Source organism: Bos taurus, chromosome 28 (genome assembly GCF_002263795.3).
Source record: "Bos taurus isolate L1 Dominette 01449 registration number 42190680 breed Hereford chromosome 28, ARS-UCD2.0, whole genome shotgun sequence".
NCBI classification, from domain to species: domain Eukaryota; kingdom Metazoa; phylum Chordata; class Mammalia; order Artiodactyla; family Bovidae; genus Bos; species Bos taurus.
The window spans coordinates 2,410,117-2,428,734 of record NC_037355.1 but is presented as its reverse complement, the minus strand read 5'-3'; the positions used below and the strand labels follow the sequence as shown (position 1 = coordinate 2,428,734).

The 18,618-nt window shown below is 45.0% G+C and overlaps 1 protein-coding gene and 1 long non-coding RNA gene across 2 annotated transcripts in view; one reads left to right on the top strand and one right to left on the bottom strand.

Annotated features, from left to right (window-relative positions):
* The window catches only part of LOC112444731 (uncharacterized), a 55,869-nt gene extending 40,698 nt beyond the window's left edge, over positions 1-15,171 (bottom strand). The window contains exon 1 of the long non-coding RNA XR_003033080.2: positions 14,789-15,171. This is a non-coding gene — a long non-coding RNA (uncharacterized lncRNA). The remainder of the gene's footprint in view (positions 1-14,788) is intronic.
* Positions 15,172-15,247: 76 nt separating this feature from the next.
* The window catches only part of PGBD5 (piggyBac transposable element derived 5), a 98,024-nt gene continuing 94,653 nt past the window's right edge, over positions 15,248-18,618 (top strand). Inside the window, 1 exon segment of the mRNA XM_005226200.4 lies at positions 15,248-15,926. Within this exon segment, the coding sequence (XP_005226257.2) occupies positions 15,593-15,926 (334 nt within the window). The 5' untranslated portion in view covers positions 15,248-15,592.

Here is an 18,618-nt window from a genome sequence, read left to right as displayed (position 1 = left end):
AGTTGAAACCTAACACCCAAGGTGATGGTGTTAGGAGGGGGGACTTTTGGGAGGTGCTTGTGTCATGAGGGTGTAGCCTGCCTGCAAAGGATTAGTGTGTTCATAAACAAGAATCTAGAAATATCCCTCACCTTTTCCACCAGGTGAGGTTACAGCAAGGAGATGGCCACTATGAAACAGCTGCGAGCCTTCAGACAGACTTGGAATCTGCTGCTACCTTGATCTTGGACTTCCCGGTCTCCAAAACTATCAGCAATATATGTCTGTTGTTTAACCTACCCAATCTGAGCTAAGATAAATCTTGTCTCTTGTGTTTAAAAATAACACAAATAGTAAAAAACCACATTGTGACCAATGACATGTCATCCCTCCTCTATGAAGCCAAGAGCTTAATTAGGTTTGGACGGCTGAACAGAATTTGATTAAAAACAAACACCAGTGCTCGATTCCTCTTCCTGTTGATTTTCTGCTAGAACAAAAGAAAAGCCCCAGGTCTCTGTTGCCACTGAACAGAAAGAGGCCAAATCCCAAATTAGGAAGCCTCTGGGTCTGTTTCAACTGCAGATGTGTGGAATTACATCAAAGCACTATTGTTCAATTCAAAGTATGAACTCTGCAAGGCTGCAAATACATCTCAGTCCATCAATCGAGGGGCACAAAAAATATGATTTTGCTTCTTTTTAAAAGTGTAAATTTCGGTTTTAAATCCAATTTTGCCAGTTGTCATGGGATCAGCTGTGTCACTCCACTTTCACATGTTTGAAGCCTTAAGCCCCAGGAGCTCAGAATGTGACTGCATTTGGAGACAGGGCCTTTAAAGAGGTGATTAATGTAAAATGGAGTCATTAGGGTGGGTCCTAATCCAATATGATAAGAAGATATTAGGATACAGATAATATAGTCCACAAGACAGTCATCTGATAGCCCAGTGAGAGGATGGCCATGGAACAGCCAAGGAGAGAAACCTCAGAATAAATCAATCCTACTCACACCTTCATCTTAGAATTCTGGCCTCCAGAGCTATGAGAAAATAAATATCTAAGCCACCCAGTCTCTGGTCTTTGTTATGGGAGCCAGAGCAAATAAATACAGCTGTGTTTCAGAAATGGTCTCTTTCAATTTGAGGATTCCCCCTTCATACCCTAAAATTTGGCTTCAGTTTTGGGGAGCTTGTGTCAGGGCAGGGGGTTCATGACATTTCCCCACTGTGCCTTTACAGACACTGCACAGTTGTTCCCAAGGCTGACTACATAATTTGCAGACACAGTGCATCATGAAAATATTGGCCCTTTCATTCAAAAGCATAAACAGAGCTTCGTTAAAGGTTCAGTTCAGTTCAGTCACTCAGTCGTGTCCAACTCTTTGCGACCCCATGGACTGCAGCACGTCAGGCTTCCCAGCCCATCAGCAACTCCCAGAGTCTGCTCAAACTCATGTGCATCGAGTTGGGGATGCCATCCAACCATCTCATCCTCTGTTGTCCCCTTCTCCTCCTGCCTTCAGTCTTTCCTAGCATCAGGGTCTTTTCCAGTGAGTCAGTTCTTTGCATCAAGTGGGCAAAGTATTGGAGCTTCAGTTTCAGTATCAGTCCTTCCAATGAATATTCAGGACTGATTTCCTTTAGGATGGAATGGTTTGATATCCTTGCAGTCCAAGGGACTCTCAAGAGTCTTCTCCAACACCACAGTTCAAAAGCATCAATTCTTCGGTGCTCAGCTTTCTTTATGGTCCAACACTCACATCCATACATGACTACCGGAAAAACCATAGCTTTGACTAGACGGACTTTTGTTGACAAAGTAATGTCTCTTCTTTTTATATGCTCTCTAGGTTGGTCATAACTTTTCTTCCAAGGAGCAAGCATCTTTTAATTTCACAGCTGCAGTCACCATCCAAAGTTATTTTGGTTAAAGATACTACTACTAAAATATAAAGCTCCAGTCCTTCATGGTCTCTCCTTGACTTGTTGTGGATGGTGTTTCTTGCTATTTAATGTCATTCTAAATAAATAAAAATTTAATTATTAGCATGAGTTTTACTATTTATCTTTATATTGGGTGACACCAGTTTTAAATCATTTGCATGTGGACTTACAGTTCCTATCTCATACCTGGTAGGTGCACAAGTGTCTTGTTCTCAGAACTGTGGAAATTCTGCATAAGACTAGCTCCATTGTTTTCATTTGATACACACATCTGCTACCAACCCTCCTATCTTCAGCTTGCTGATGGTTAAGGAGCAGCTGAATGGTCAGCTACAAGGGGTTGCTTTTCTTTTCTTTTCCTACCAGGTCCCTGTTTTCAGCTTTAGTGGTTGGTTACCATAGTGGCTACCCACTCCAGTATTCTTGGGGCTTCCCTGCTGGCTCAAATGGTAAAGAATATGCCTGCAACATGGGCATCACAGGTTCAAACCCTGGGTCGGAAAGATCCCCTGGAGAAGGGAATGGCTACCCATTTCAGTACTCTTGCCTGGGGAACTCCATGAACAGAGGAGCCTGGTAGGCTTGTCCATGGGGTCTCAAAGAGTCTAACATGACTGTATGGCTAATACAAACCCCAGAGGAATATCACTAGTGAGAAGTGTGCTTGGTTGTGCGAAGAAGGCCTTTGTCTCCTTTCTGTGTTTAAAGTTCTGGTTTGCAGGGTAAGGGTAGGGAAAGCATGGGTGTTCATAGACATGACTCACTTTGAGTTTCACTGAGCATGGCATGTCCACTTCAATGCTGTGCTCACGGGCAGGGTGACCACTCTGTGCTAATGAGGTAACCGCTGACAAGAACAAGGGCAGTGGCTCACACATGTGCTCTGCTGTCCCATCCACTTCACTCACAAAATACAAGTTCAAAAATAAAATTACTGAGAATTTCAAGGGACAGCAGAGCACCGAGTCTAGTGCGGCCCTTTCCAAGGGTGGGGCCTTCTGGGGATAGGGTCTTTGGGAGGTGGGGCCATGTGCAATCGCAAGTATTTCCCACTGTGAATTCTAGGCTGCCTCCTCTCTGTTGCCCCTCCCCAAGGACCTTCAGGCTTTGGAGACTAGAGTCAGAACTAAAGAAATATGTTTTACTGCTTTACTGCTTTGGTGGGTTGGTATTTTTCTAATGTTTTCCTAACGCTTTACTGCTACGGTGGTGTTTTTCCAACACATTGACTCTCTTCACTCAGCGTTTTCAGCGCCCTCCCAACCCCCAGGCTTTCTCCTATAATGTGGTGTAAGGCTGGCTTTCTATTGAGTCAAACTGTTTGGTGAATCACCACAAAAGCCTGCCCCTCTTCCATTGTTCAAGAGGGTAGCACTGCATCTCAAGGTAAATATAAATATGTATATATAGCATATTTACATGTTCATTTACATATATACACAGTACTATGGTGGGTGCACGCTCAGTTGTGTCTAACTCTTTGTGACCCCATGGACTGTAACTCACCAGGCTCTCCTGTCCTTGGTATTTTCCAGGCAAGAATACTGGAGCAGGTTGCCATTTCCTCCTCCAGGGGATCTTCCTGACCCAGGGATTGAACCCATGCCTCTTGTGTCTCCTGCATTGGCAGACAGATTCTTTACCACTTATGCCACCTGGGAAGCCCCATACATATATCAGCATTTACATATATAAATATAAAATACAAACATTATTTAAAATATGTGTGTGTTCAGTCATGTCTGACTATTTGTGACCTATGGACTGTAACCTGCCAGGCTCCTCTGTTGAAGGGATTTTCCAGGCAAGAATACTGAAATCGGTTGCCATTTCCTCCTCCAGAGGATCTTCCCAACCCAGGGATTGAACCCACATCTCCTGCATCTCCTGAATTGTAGGCAAATTCTTTACCACTTGAGTCATCAGGAAGCTCCATTTAAAATATGATTTTTCCCTCTATTTTGATAAGATGGAATGCATTGCATTCCAGAGATCTTTCTCAACTCCATGATAACAATTTGACACTGTCTTAATTAGTCCTTATACATCCCCACCTTTCAGATGTTACAGTCAAGGTTCAGTGAAGTCCAATCAGTTGCCTAACATGATACACTCAGTGTATGGCCTCTTGCCTCAGTCTAGAAGTGCAGATGGGTGCTTGGGGTGAGTCTCTGGCCAGGGAGACAAAGCCAGAAGATGAAGGCAGGGGAAGTCTTGACTGGTGTTTCTTCTTGGGCCAAACTTAGGGTCCTTAGAAAGAGCCCTGTTGGTCCTGGCTGGTCAGGAGTCTGAGAGCAGAGGTCTCAGCCATGCAATGTGCAGGCATTCCTTGGAAAAGCTCAAGTTGGTAGGGAGCACTGGCTTCTCCTTCCTGCCAGTATCCTAGTTGCCCTCCCACCTGATACTGTCACTTGTCACATGTTTGCCCAGTTGTCACTCTTACAACAGTATGTTCAGGAAAGGGCCTGAGAAATACATTCAAGCTGCAGAAACACAGCATATGGGCTAACATGTTGATCCATCTTGAGAGCTTTTATTGTGAGAGGCCAAGCGATCTTAGGGCAAATTAATATATTTCAAGAAGCAGCAAAATGACTACAAGAATAACATAAGGACTAGTGATCATTTACTGGTCCAAAAATACTTCTGGGAGTGCTTCTATTAAAAACCTATTTATTTATTTGGCTGTGTAGGGTCTTAGTTGAGGCATGTGGGATCTAGTTTACCAATGAGGGATTGAACCAGGGCCCCCTGCATTGGGATCATGGGGTCTTAGTCACTGGATCACTAAGGTAGGACTTCTAGTAGTCCTTCTAGTAGTCCTTCTTAACATTCCCTGCCTCTCATCACTCCTCTTGTTGACAGTAAACACTATTCAAGTTTTCTGAAAGAAATACGGATGACACAGTACACTGTGTGTGACCCTAAAGCTTAATTCATTTCTGAACAATGATACTGATGGTTTTGAGGATGGATACTTTCCTGGGCAGAGAAAGGAGCTGAGCAGAACATATGAGGCAGCCCTGGATATAAATAATTGAAGCCAGCAGTCACCCCCTCATGCACAGCCACTGTGGTTTAGATACTGCTGCTTATCCCCAAATGGAAGTGGGGTTCAAGAAGGGGACAGTCAAAAAACTTAGTTTGGCCTGGAATTGGATGGTCTGAGTTCTAATTCTGATTCCATCGTGGATAGACTACTTGTATGGCTGTGGAAAATCATCTCTCTTAGCACTAGCTGTGTCTTCCATAGTTATAACCTTTTTACAAGAAATTTTAAGAACTATTCTCTTGGAAACTTTCAAATATACAACATAGTATTATTAACTATTGTCGCCATGCTGTACATCACCTCTCCAGAACGTATTTACTTTATAAATGGAGGTTAGTGTCATTTGACCACCTTCCATCTTTACCTGTTTCACCCGCTCCCAACTCCCTGCCTCTGTTCTCTGTCTCTATAAATTCAGGTGCTACTGTTTTTTTTTTTGTTTGTTTGTTTGTTTGTTTTTTGCTTTTTTTGTTTGTTGCTGTTTTTTTAGGATTTTAGGATTCCACATTGTCTTTCCCAGTATGACTTATTTCAGTTAGGACTGTGCCTTTGGGATCCATTCATGTTGTTGCAAATGGTAAGATTTCCTTCTTTTTATGGTTGAATAATATTCCATTGTATATATTCAATATGTCTTTTTTGATATAACAAAAATTATTTTGTGACTCAAAGAAACACTCTGTACTGATATTTTGTAAGAAAAATAGAAATAATGTGCTACTTTAAATATTACTGAACATCTAAAGAATGCCTGCCTTATTTTGTGTTAATAAACTGGAATGTACATATAAATGTACATTTAATGTACATTAAAGGGTAAACTATTATTTTTTTAATAAAAAATGAAAATGGTGACCTCACAGGATTTGTCCTGAGGATTAAATTAGATCCTCAGGCAAACCCCTTAGCACAGTTCCTGGCTTACAGAAGGCACACATCAGAGTTGATTATCATTTTTATGGACCTCCATTTTCTTTAGCTTTCTAAAAGAACCAAAGTTATCTCTGAAAAATATCAATGGCTTTGGATGCTATGGGAAAGTGATATCTGTGTTGACCTAATTAGAATGAAGTGAAAAATCCTTCTTGTGTAAAACTTGTTGAAAATCTAAATTCTGTTAGTTCTTCTGCTTTAGCAATTAGAAGAAATGTTAAAGTATTTTTGATAATTGAATCATTCACTGTAACCAAGGGCATTATTAATTTTGACATTAATGCTTACAAAAGATTAGTGCAAATGCAGATAGAGAAGTAATGGGAAGTTGCAGAAAATTCAAAGGGGCCCCTGACAAGAGTGTTTCCCCTTGTAATTCTCTTCTCTTTCTCCTACAATTAGAAGGTACTTGACATTCTACTTAGTTTCAGGTCCGCTGAGTGGTTTTCCATGTGCCTGGCCTTTTACAGACAGGCTTGTAAGAGCCATCCTCTGATCCTTCTCACTGTAAGAAGCCTGAGGGACAGAGGTGCTTTAACACCAAGTCTACGACAACATCAGTTCAGTTCAGTCATTCAGTCGTGTCTGACTCTTTGCGACCCCAAAGACTGCAGCATGCCAGGCCTCTCTGTCCATCATCAACTCCCGGAGTTTACTCAAATTCATGTCCATGGAGTCGGTGATGCCATCCAACCATCGCAACTTCTGTCATCCCCTTCTCCCCCCACCTTCAATCTTTCCCAGCATCAGGGTCTTTTCCAATGAGTCAGCTCTTCACATCAGGTGGCCAAAGTATTGGAGTTTCAGCTTCAACATCAGTCCTTCCAATGAACACGTAGGATTGATCTCCTTTAGGATGGACTGGTTTGATCTCCTTGCAGTCCAAGGGACTCACAAGAGTCTTCTCCAACACCACAGTTCAGAAGCATCAATTCTTCAGCACTCAGTTTTCTTTATAATCCAACTCTCACATCCATACGTGACTACTGGAAAAACCATAGCCTTGACTAGACAGACCTTTGTTGGCAAAGTAATGTCTCTGCTTTTTAATATGCTGTCTAGGTTGGTCATAGATTTTCTTTCAAGGAGCAAGCGCATCTTTTAATTTCATGGCTAGTCACCATCTTCAGTGATTTTGGAGCCCCCCAAAATAAAGTCTTTCACTGTTTCCCCATATATTTCCCATGAAGTGATGGGACCAGATGCCATGATTTAGTTTTCTGAATGTTGAGCTTTAAGTCAACTTTTTCACTATCCTCTTTCATTTTCATCAAGAGGCTCTTTAGTTCTTCTTCACTTTCTGCCATAAGGGTGGTGTCATTTGTATATCTGAGGTTATTGATATTTCTCCCAGAAATCTTGATTTCAGGCACTGGAGCGGCAGAGTGGTGGCTGCCTGGTGCTGGAGCAGCCAGTGGCAAAGAGGAGATATGCCACGTCCAAGGTCAGAGAAACCCCAATAAGAAGGTAGGCGCTGGGTGAGGGCATCATAGGGCAGACAGCATGAAACCACAATCACAGAAAAGTAACCAATCTAATCACATGGACCACAGCCTTGTCTAACTCAATGAAACTAAGAGCCATGCCGTGTAGGGCCACCCAAGACGGACGGGTAATGGTGGAGAGTTCTGACAAAATGAGGTCCACTGGAGAAGGGAATGGCAAATCACTTCAGTATCCTTGCCTTGAGAACCCCTTGAACAGTATGAAAAGGCAAAAAGATAGGACACTGAAAGATGAACTCCCCAGGTCGGTAGGTGCCCAATATGCTACTGGAGATCAGTGGACAGTAACTCCAGAAAGAATGAAGAGACAGAGCAAAAGCAAAAAACAACACTCAGTTGTGGATGTGACTGGTGATGGAAGCAAGGTCCGATGCTGTAAAGAGCAATATGGCATAGGAACCTGGAATGTTAGGTCCATGAATCAAGGCAAATTGGAAGTGGTCAAACAGGAGATGGCAAGAGTGAATGTTGACATTTTAGGAATCAGCAAACTAAAATGGACTGGAGTGGGTGAATTTAACTCAGATGACCATTATATCTACTACTGTGGGCAAGAATCCCTTAGGAGAAATGGAGTAGCCATTATAGTCAACAAAAGGGTCTGAAATGCAGTACTTGGATCCAATCTCAAAAATCACAGAATGATCTCTGTTCATTTCCAAGGCAAATCATTCAATATCACAGTAATCCAAGTCTACAAAAAAGTATCACTTCAATAATCCAGACAGAATCTGACCCCCAAATTCCAATTTACACTTTGAGTTGCATCAGTGCCAGCTATAGGTTTGTGAATTTAGCAACACTGAGAAGGTCCGCTCTCTTGCAAGGATCATCGTTCCCTCTTTCTCAGCATATCTGAGTTTCTACTACTAAGTGATCTATTATCTTGTGTTAAACACCAACCTCTCACTACAGTTTCTCCTCTAAAAGCAAATGAATTTTAGGCACGGTCTTCATATCAGATCTCTTTCTTTGGTAGAACAGGTGTGTGTGTTTGGGGGGGTGGGGTGGGGTGTTGGATGTGCTAAGAGGGAAAATGTCACCAAGGGAGAAGGGAAAGGACACTAGACAATAGCACAAAACTGTGGAATGGGCTTCGGACTCAACCCTGACTTCATAAGTGACACTATTTTCTAAGAACATGAAAAGTTAATGAGAGAGTTAATTCCTAGGCAGATTGATAAGAAGTCCAGGGTCCCCAAGGAGGAAAAAGAGGTCTGGGGCTCTTGAAGTGGAGATAAGGGTCTGGAATTCTCAAGAAGGAGAAAAGGACAAAAATTTTTTTTTTCTCTACATTCATTGCTGCTAAGTCACTTCAGTCGTGTCCAACTCTGTGTTACCCCAGAGACGGCAGCCCACCAGGCTCCCCCGTCCCTGGGATTCTCCAGGCAAGAACACTGGAGTGGGTTGCCATTTCCTTCTCTAATGCATGAAAGTGAAAAGTGAAAGTGAAGTCACTCAGTCGTGTCCGACTCTTCGCGACCCCATGGACTGCAGCCTACCCAGCTCCTCCGTCCATGGGATTTGCCAGGCAAGAGTACTGGAGTGGGGTGCCATCGCATTCCTTAATCTTAGTCAATTACACAACTCAGTTTAAACTCTGTACTAAGGATTATACAACAACAATGTATCCTGCTTGAGGACAGTTTCCTCTTCCTGAAAATCTCTGGCTAATCCTATTATCTTAAAATGTAAATTATGGGAGTGGGTCTAGTAAGATCTTTACAACCTCCAGACATTCTTTTGATTCATTGCAATAACTAATTAAAAGGTATATAACTCCAATGCTAACACTAACAGGGGGGTACTCTTTCTGTTCTCTTCTGATGTCTATGTCAGAAGCTTTCTCTATCCTTTTATACTTTAATAAAACTTGATTACACAAAAGCTCTGAGAGATCAAGCCCTGTCTCTGGCCCCAGATTGAATTCTTCTCCTCCGGAAGCCAAGAATCCTAATGAAATGTTCAGCAACAACCTTTCACTAACTTCCAGTTTTTTTGTTTTTGTTTTTTCCTTTATTCTAAAGGTCTCATGTGTTCATTTGATGAAAAAATTTATTTCAAATAAAAGGGAGGTTGAAATACTAATCAGAGTTGTTTGTGATCCTTTGCAGGGATTTAGCTGCCTTGAATTACTTTGTGGAAATATTAATTATCTAAACCACTTAGAAGAGAAAAAAATTTCTATAATTAAAAAGCCATTTAATTCCTTTTTAATGTCCTTTAATCTTTCTCCAAATTCTCACTTGATAGATTCCAGGTCTATCATTAAAATCATTCTCTTGTGCTGTCACCCTTCACTGTACACACCTTGCAAAATCCCACCTGGGTAAAACCCAATAGTTGTTTGACCCCGTGTCTCTCCTTGGCAGCTGAACATAGCTGGAGAAAAATACAACCATGCTAGCAGGTTTCATGTTAAATTCTCTACCACAAATCCAAGTGTATTTCTCTAGTTGACTGAGTCCCCACTCTTCTGGAGAACTGTTTCACATCTCTTTCCTCAAACCCCTCACCCAGGGATCCTTACCTCTGGCCACACCTTTGAATCATCTGGAAGATGATAAAATGCACCAGTATCCATACCCCACCTCCAGAGATTCTAATTGTGTAGAACAGGGAACCTGGATATGAACGTGCTTTTAAAAATCTCCAGGTGACTCTCATGTACAGTCAGGATTGAGGATCAAGCTAATCACCCTTCTGATGACTGCACTGAGAAAACTGAATCAGTAAAGAAAAAACAGCCACAGATTCCCACCAAATCTACCTGCATGGGGCCTTTACTCCACTTCATTCTGAACTAAGGCCAACACCTCTGCTTCTTCATTCCAGCCCGTCACCATTCAAGCCAACTAGGGCCTTGTTTGTCATCACTCCCTCTCTCACCAGCATCTCTCTTGTATTCTTTCTGCTGAATCATGCCCACCACTATTCAAACATCTCTTGATTTTAAGAAATCTCTTCTCCAGTCCCCAAAAGCCACCTCGGTCACTTCCCTTTTCTCTGCAGTAAAATTCCTCCTCAAAATTGGTCTTTTCTCAATACACAAATTTCTTTTCCCATTTTCTAAAATCCACTCCAATCACAGTTTCACCCTCCCCCTCTCCACCCCTCCATTGTCAAACCCAGTGGTTAATTCTCAGCCTTCATCTTACTAGATCTCTCAGCAGCATTTGGTCATTATTTCTTCTTTGGAATACATGTTTACCCTCTAAAACTTTGCTGTGTCTCCGTTTTCTGAATTCTCAGTCTCCTTTGATGGTTTCTTCTCATTTCCCTCGTGTCTAAATATGAGTGTGCTCTCAGACTTTCTAATCCTTGGGTGATCTCGTCCATCTACCATCTACCTGCTGATGATGCCAACATTTACCTCCAATCCAGACCTGATCCTTGAACTCGATTCTTCTCTTAAACTGCCTACTTTCCAGATCCACTTAGATATGTTAAATCCAACATGTTCACAACCAAGTTCTTATTTTTTTTTTCTCTAATCCTAGTGCTCTTGCAGTAGCTCAAGCAAAAAACTATGGAATCATTCTTGACCCATCTTTTTCTTTTTTTTAATATAAATTTATTTATTTTAATGGGAGGTTAATTACTTTACAATATTGTATTGGTTTTGCCATACATCAACATGAATCCGCCACAGGTATACACGTGTTCCCCATCCCGAACCCCTCTCCCTCCTCCCTCCCCATACCATCCCTCTGGGTCATCCCAGTGCACCAGCCCCAAGCAACCAGTATCATGCATCGAACTTGGACTGGCGATTCATTTCATATATGATATTATACATGTTTCAATGCCATTCTCCCAAATCATCCCACCCTCTCCCTCTCCCACAGAGTCCAAAAGACTGTTCTATACATCGGTGTCTCTTTTGCTGTCTCACATACAGGGTTATCTTTTTCACTGTCCACTTTTGACTCTTCTGTAAAAGCTGTGGGTTCTACCTCTAAAATATATTCTCAACCTGATCAGTTCTCATCACCTCCATCACTACCATTCTGGTCCAAACACCCCTTTCTACTGGTCTTTAGGATTCCATCCTTGCTGTGCTCCTGTTTATTTCCCACTCGGCAGCTGGAGTGATCTATCTAAAACACAAGTCAGATCTTGTTATTTCTTTGCTTTCAGCTCTCCAGTGGCTCCCCACTTCACTCAAAATAAAATCCAGTCTTACAAGATTTAACAGCCAACTTCCTCTCCGATTTCATCTCCTACACTCTGCCTCAGCTGCACCAGCCTCCTTAGTGTTAATTGAGTATAGTTAGTGTGCACCCACCTTGGGGGTTTGCACTTGTATCCTCTTCCTGCATGCACTGGACTTGCTCTTAAGGATCTGCCCAATGTCTTCTTATCAGAGCAATGTCCTCTGACCATACACACACACACACCCCCCACAACACACACACACACACACACACTAATTCCACCACAATCATCACAATCACCATAATGACTGTCCATCTATATCAACAAGTGATATATTACATGTTTATTTGTTTCTCTTCTCCCCTTCTATTTGAATGTACAAACTTTTTGGCCAACCCAATGTGTGTGTGTGGGGGGGGGGGCAGTGGTTAGTCTCTCAGTCATGTCTGAGTCTTTGAGACGCCATGGACTGTAGCCCACTAGGCTTCTCTGTTCATGGAATTTTCCAGGCAAGAATACTGGAGTATGTGTGTTAGTTGCTCAGTTGTGTCTGACTCTGTAACCACATGGACTGTAGCCCACCAGGCTCCTCTGTCCGTGGAATTCTCCAGGCCAGAATACTGGAGTGAGTAGCCTTTCCCTTCTCCAGGGGATCTTCCCAACCCAGGGATTGAACCCAGGTCTCCCGCACTGCAGGCAGATTCTTTACCAGCTGAGCTACAAGGCAAGTCCCTAGCAAGATGAAGTTTTAGGAAAATGCTAATCCATTATTTTACCATATTTTTATGTGTTCATTAGAGTGATACGTGATAAAAATATGTATCTGTGTTTAGATTTGATAATCTAAACAGTTGTCAACTCTTTTTTTCCAATATGTTTAAATTTAAATTATTAGAGAAAAGGAAACAATGTATCATAGTTTAAATGGTAGTATTTTTTCTTTTGTAGAGATACATACAACAAAATTGTACTATGCCATGAAAGGAGAAATACAGCTATTAGCCCCAGGTACCTAAAAGTATAAACCCCTGGTTTAACAAATCAAATCCTAAGGAATCTACTACACAAATGAATTGCTTTTGCAATTTGGAGCTCACTGAGAAGACTATAAACCAAAAGCTCAATATTAACCTAAAATTACTTAATTATATTATGAAGCTATATTACTTGGAAGATGTTTTCAAATGACTCCAAATTAAAAGATCTTAGTGTAATGTTGGTTTTGTAATTATCCTCACAAATACATTAATTATAAAAGTGAATGATGTGGAATCATCATGGTAGCATCAACTAGGAAGTTGCCAGGTAGATGGGGAAGCTTTTTTGCCTTTTATTTTCCAGTTGTTTTCCTCCATTTCCTCTCTTCCCTCCACAATGAGAAGCAGGCACCTGTCTTAAAAGGTTGGAATATTTATACTTTTCTTGGTCTTTACTTAACTGGGTTAAACAATGTAACATGCTAAACAGTGATTCTAAACTGGAGTAGTCCTCTAATTTTTATTTGACAAGCTTTGGGGTAACAGTTTGATTTCCCAGTCTTTTGTGACCATGTAATCCTCTTCCATTGTCATGTGCTGTGTGAGCTACAAGCACTTTGAGCCTAGGAAGCACAAAGGCTCCTTGGGATTAGCACCATACAAACGCAGATTAAGGACAGTAGAAGACTGTGTCCATGCTTGTAACTGTCATTGCTCAGTTTTGTGCTTCCTATGGGCAGCAAAGCAATTTATTGTTTTAAAAACACACAAGTTACCTTAGCTGCTGACTTTTTCATTGGCTACCTGAAGAAGAGAAGAAACTCTTTCCTATAGAGTATGCCTCTCTGGATCCCATTCAATTATTTTTAACTGTGCTGTGCTTAGTCGCTCAGTTGTGTCTGACTTTTTGTGACCCCCATGGACTGTAGCCCACCAGGTTCCGCTGTCCATAGGGATTCTCCAGGCAAGAGCACTGGAGTGGGTTGTCATGCCCTCCTCAAGGGGATCTTCCCAACCCAGGGATCGAACCCAGGTCTCCCACATTGCAGGCAGATTCTTAACTGTCTGAGCCACCAGAGAAGCCCTGAAGAAGAGAAGAAACTCTTCCCTATAGAATCCAACTCTCTGGATCTCATTCTATTATTTTTAACAGATAACATGAAATCTTGCAGGAGTCTTAGACAATTTCTAATTTCAGAATTTGCACGTGAAGTATGGAGTCTTATTTTGCTCCCTGCACCTTCAATCTATGTTTCACATGACCCTTTGTGGTAAGCATGAGAAACTGTACATACCCTCTTCAAACGTTTTGGCTGGTTGGCACAGTTCGTAGATATGCTGGAAATTATTTCTTTTCTGTGGCATAATTCTTCTAAGGAAGTTGAAAGAATCAATCATGTAGCAAACAATGTGATGTGAATCCCTTCCTTTTTAATATATTGTCTTTTGGTGATTATCATGAATTTCTGCCTATACAGTGGCTCTGGTTTGGGAAGAGGAATCTTGGGGACTGGGATGAGAGGTCAAGAATGGAATTGCCTGCCTGTTGGTGGCAGAATGGTCCCCACATTTTCATTCTTTATGCATTCTTATAAATAGCAACATGCCTTTCCATTTTGTATAATTATTTAGTTAATACCCAATTGGGTTTGTAAGCCCTGACATTGCCATGGGTTTATTTTATTTCAGAGCAATAGTGACTTTATGGACCAATTACCATCAATGTGACTTATTGCACTATTTGTGGGAGGCAGAGGGGAGCAAGAAAACAAGACAGAATGATCATATGTACCACTATCAACAGGATGACAGCCACACACTCCTGCCCAAGGAAAAGGGGCAGTTGGAATCTTTCTGTTCTATTTATCAAAGCACTTATGTCCAGGTGATTGTGCTACATTTTAACAGATGATTGTGTTTCAAATGTGTGAGTGAAGGAGACACTGAAATAGTGTTGTTAGAATAATCAATATGTTGGTTATTTTTATTTAAAAGATGTCAAATGTGAAGAACGATGACGAATGACTGTCTACCTAACTCCAGATGCTGCCACTCTCAAATTACAGGGATGTTAAAAGGAGACTGAGTGAGCATCTGACTTCAGAAATGGACCGGTGAGGCTGGCTCCTAATTGGAACAAGGTTCCCTACAGCCAGACAGCCCTGTATTTATAAGAGCAAGCGGCGCAGCCCACCGTGACCCATGGGTAGCAGCCAGGAAACTGTGACTCTTCGCCTACCTGGAGCGTTTCCGTAGCGCCTGATTCAGAACCAATGGGACGGACAGCTCCCTGGCGCCCGCCTCAAGGCGCGGACTGCGGAAGGGAACCAGAGCGCGGAGGGTCCGCGCACCGTCAGCAGGATTGAGCGGCGGAAGAGCACACTGCGTCTCTCTTCCACCTTTTGGTTCCTCCCTTCCCCTCAGAGGGCAGCGAGAGGCCTGTGGTGGCTGTCCCGGGAGGCGAGTCCCTACAAGCGAGGGGACCGGCCGTAGCCGCAGCCGTCCTCCCCCCGGACTCACCGCCTCTGCCCGCTAGCAGTGCTAGATCGCAACACCGCGCCCAGCCTCGGCGGGGCGGACGGGTGGGCGTCCCTGGCGCAAGACCCGCCCAGCCCCTCCCGCCCCGTCCGGGCCTGGCTCCCGATTGGCAGGCAGGCTAGAAGTGCGAGGAGGCGGGGCCCGCCTCTGTCGGCTCGCGCCCGGGAAGGTCGGCAGGGGAGCGCAGGGTGCCGCTGGGAGGGCGCGCGGGTACGCGGCGGGCGCCTAGGAGACGCAGCGGCGGTTGGAGCGGTGGCGCTTGGTCCGGGCCGCAACCCCTGCCTCCCGCCGCGGCCCGCAGTCCGCGGCGCCCGAGCTCCGAGGCGTTTTCCCGGGCGCTGGGCCCGCGGCGGCCAAGACGGCGGGCCGGCCGGGCGCGGGGCGGCGGGCACTGTGCTGCGGGCTGCGGTGGTGGGGGACGGCGGGCCGCGGCGCGGGCCCCGGGCCCGGCGCGTGCGGCTGGGAGGCGCTGTGGGGGGCTGGCGCGCGGGCGGCGGCCGGGGCCATGGCCGAGAGCGGCGGGGCCGCGCGGAGGAGGGCGCCGGCGCTGCTCGAGGCGGCCCGCGCGCGCTACGAGAGCCTGCACATCTCGGACGACGTGTTTGGCGAATCGGGCCCTGACAGCGGCGGGAATCCCTTCTACAGCACGTCGGCCGCCTCGCGCTCCTCCTCGGCTGCCTCCTCGGACGACGAACCCGAGCGCCCCGGCCCCGCGCGGGGCCCCGGCTCCCCGGCGCCTGGCGCCCCCGCCGCGCAGGAGTCGGAGGAGGACGAGGCTGGCGCGGGCTGGAGCTCCACACTGCGGGACCGCCCGCCCCCGCGCTTCGAAGACACTGGCGGTAAGGCGCGGCCCGGGGGAGGCCAGGCTGCCCCGGCGCGAGAATTCCAGATGCTCCGCCCGCCGGCTTGCGGGTGGCAGCTGTGCGTTTCAGGAAACACACGAGGCTGCAGGAGCAGGGCTCTAAAGTGCGAGCGAGGCTGCGTGCGGGGGCTCCGCCGACTCTTCGTGGGTGGACAGGAAGAGGCGAGGCCGCGGCAGCACTTTGCGGCTGGCGAGGACGTGGGTTGGGGGGTGCTTCCCTCACTTGCTAGAAGGTGTCCCCGCGTCCTGCAACGGAAGCCAATCACACCTGTAGGGTCTCTCCTTAGGGGTGAGTTAGACTTTACTAGTTGAAGGAATACTGGAAACCTGACGTGTCTTGGGACTGGGGGAGTCATTTTGTATTGGCTGGCTCCAGAGCAAGCTTACCCAGATGCTAGGTGTGGGGCAGGTAGCCGATGGAGCGAAGCTGAAAGGTTACCAGTGGCGTCTTCACTGGACTTTAGTTTTCTTCAGTTAATCAGAGAAACTTTCCGTGTCTTGCCATTCAGGATCTCTTGTGAAAAACAGGGAAGAGTGAAATGATCAGTTTAGCAGCGTTAAGGCACTTGCTTCAACAGAAGGAGCTTTCACGTGTTTCCTGCTTATTGCTATGGTCATAGACCAGCTGGAGAAGGTCGGAGAAAGGCTGGCAGCTCTGCTGCCTGAGATCCTCTTTGCTGCCTCCTTTTGGGGAGTTGGTTTTAAGATATCTCCACTTTCCCTTCAGAAGCTCAGCAGCCTCTGTCCTCTCTGGGAGGTGGAGGCCCGCCGTTCCCACTTGTCCTCTGATGCTTTTGTTCTTGCTCTGCGGCCTTCTTGGTCTTCTGTGGCAGTCCCTTGTTTCTGCACACTATTTTTATGGATGGACTTTGCAGCTTGTAATGTTGATGACCAGGGAGTGGCTGCAGTGGGCTTGATGCTGGGCGTTATGCAACTTTTCCTGCCGCTTTCCCTGATGATTGTTCAACCAGTGGAGAACACAGCACATAGGAGGACAGGCTCGAGGGACTCCCGGCTGGTCCTGAACTGGGTGGGATAAGGCATCACGCTGCAGCCTGCTGGTAGGGCTGGCTGGCTTCTCAGCAGGGAGGTCTGCAAACCTTAAGCAGGCTGGCTGCAGTGTGAATTTACTAAGCTACAGCTGGGCTTCCAGAGTCCAAGTTAGCTATACAGTGTTTGGGGTGGGTCAGTTTAAAAGCATCTTCTTATCTGGGCTTTGATTAAGAGTTTGGGAGTTTTCAGTCACATCACACTGTATAATCCTTTTCCACCCCTATATTTTCCAAAGTGTCATACCTTCTTCCAGCCCCAGACAACTGATTTCCTGTTGGCTCTTAAGAATTGTACCTGCCCAGAGCCCTGATTTGACAGGCCATATGCTGTAATGTCTGTGATCCAGTTTTTGATCTCAGAACACCTGAGATGTATGTCTGCTTGAGCGGATTATAGCGTTCTGTATTGGGGAAAATAGGGAAGTTAAGTTAAGCCTGGTTATGAATAAGATTTGTGAGGGCTGGTTTGAGAAGGTTAACATTTTTAAAGCAATATTATGTTTTTTAGTGATAGTGATAGTGAAGTAGTTCAGTCATGTCTGACTCTTTGCGACCCCATGGACAGTAGCCAACCAAGCTCCTCCGTCCATGGGATTTTCCAGGCAAGAATACTGGAGTGGGTTCTTAGTAACCTATAAATGGGAGAAATTCTGCAGCAGAGCAATATACCACTGCAGCAGTTAAACGGTCATGAAGAGCAGTTGGTGTTAGGTTTAAATTCTGCTTCCTTCAGATGTCTACTGAGTTCACACCTAGATCTGAGAATCGCAGTCAAGCACTTTAACCAGACATTAGTGGTTATTTGCGGAGAAGGCGATGGCACCCCACTCCAGCACTCTTGCCTGGAAAATCCCATGGACGGAGGAGCCTGGTAGGCTGCAGTCCATGGGGTCACTAGGAGTCAGACACGACTGAGTGACTTCACTTTCACTTTTCACTTTCATGCACTGGAGAAGGAAATGGCAACCCACTCCAGTATTCTTGCCTGGAGAATCCTGGGGACCGGGAAGCCTGGTCTATGGGGTCACACAGAGTCAGACACGACTGAAGTGACTTAGCAGCAGCAGCAGCAGTGGTTATATGATGCTATTTATACCTAGTTTTGTTTTCCTATTTTGTGTAGGAGCGCAGCTCTATTTCAGAATTTTCTTTCTTTTTGCAGCACTTCTCCCTGAGGGAAATTTGGGTGGTGGTAGAGGGATGAGGTTGATGGTTTATTATGCAAGAATTCAGGTTCCCTAAAACAAGGGAAATGATTTATGGGGGCTGAAAATAGATGCAGAAATATGCTACTGGTCAGAAAAAATCCCTGTGTCTTAGTGGTATGGAAACAGATGTGTGTTAAGAGGCTTGAGAGCTGCACCCAGGTCACCCTGAGAGCAAAGAGGGTCAACCTGTGAAGTTTACCAAGTCCAATAGATAAGACCCTCCAGCCAGAGTGTGTTCCCCAAGTCCAGGAATGCAAGCTGCACTTCCCTGCATCTTTGGTTCCCAGTTTATTGATGGGTCTCACTGGGTTGATCTGGTGGGAAGAGGACCAAGCAAGAAGGTGACATTTTGATTTGTAATCAGCGCTCATCAGAGAAAACCCCTAATAGAAATTGCTGTTGTTGCTAG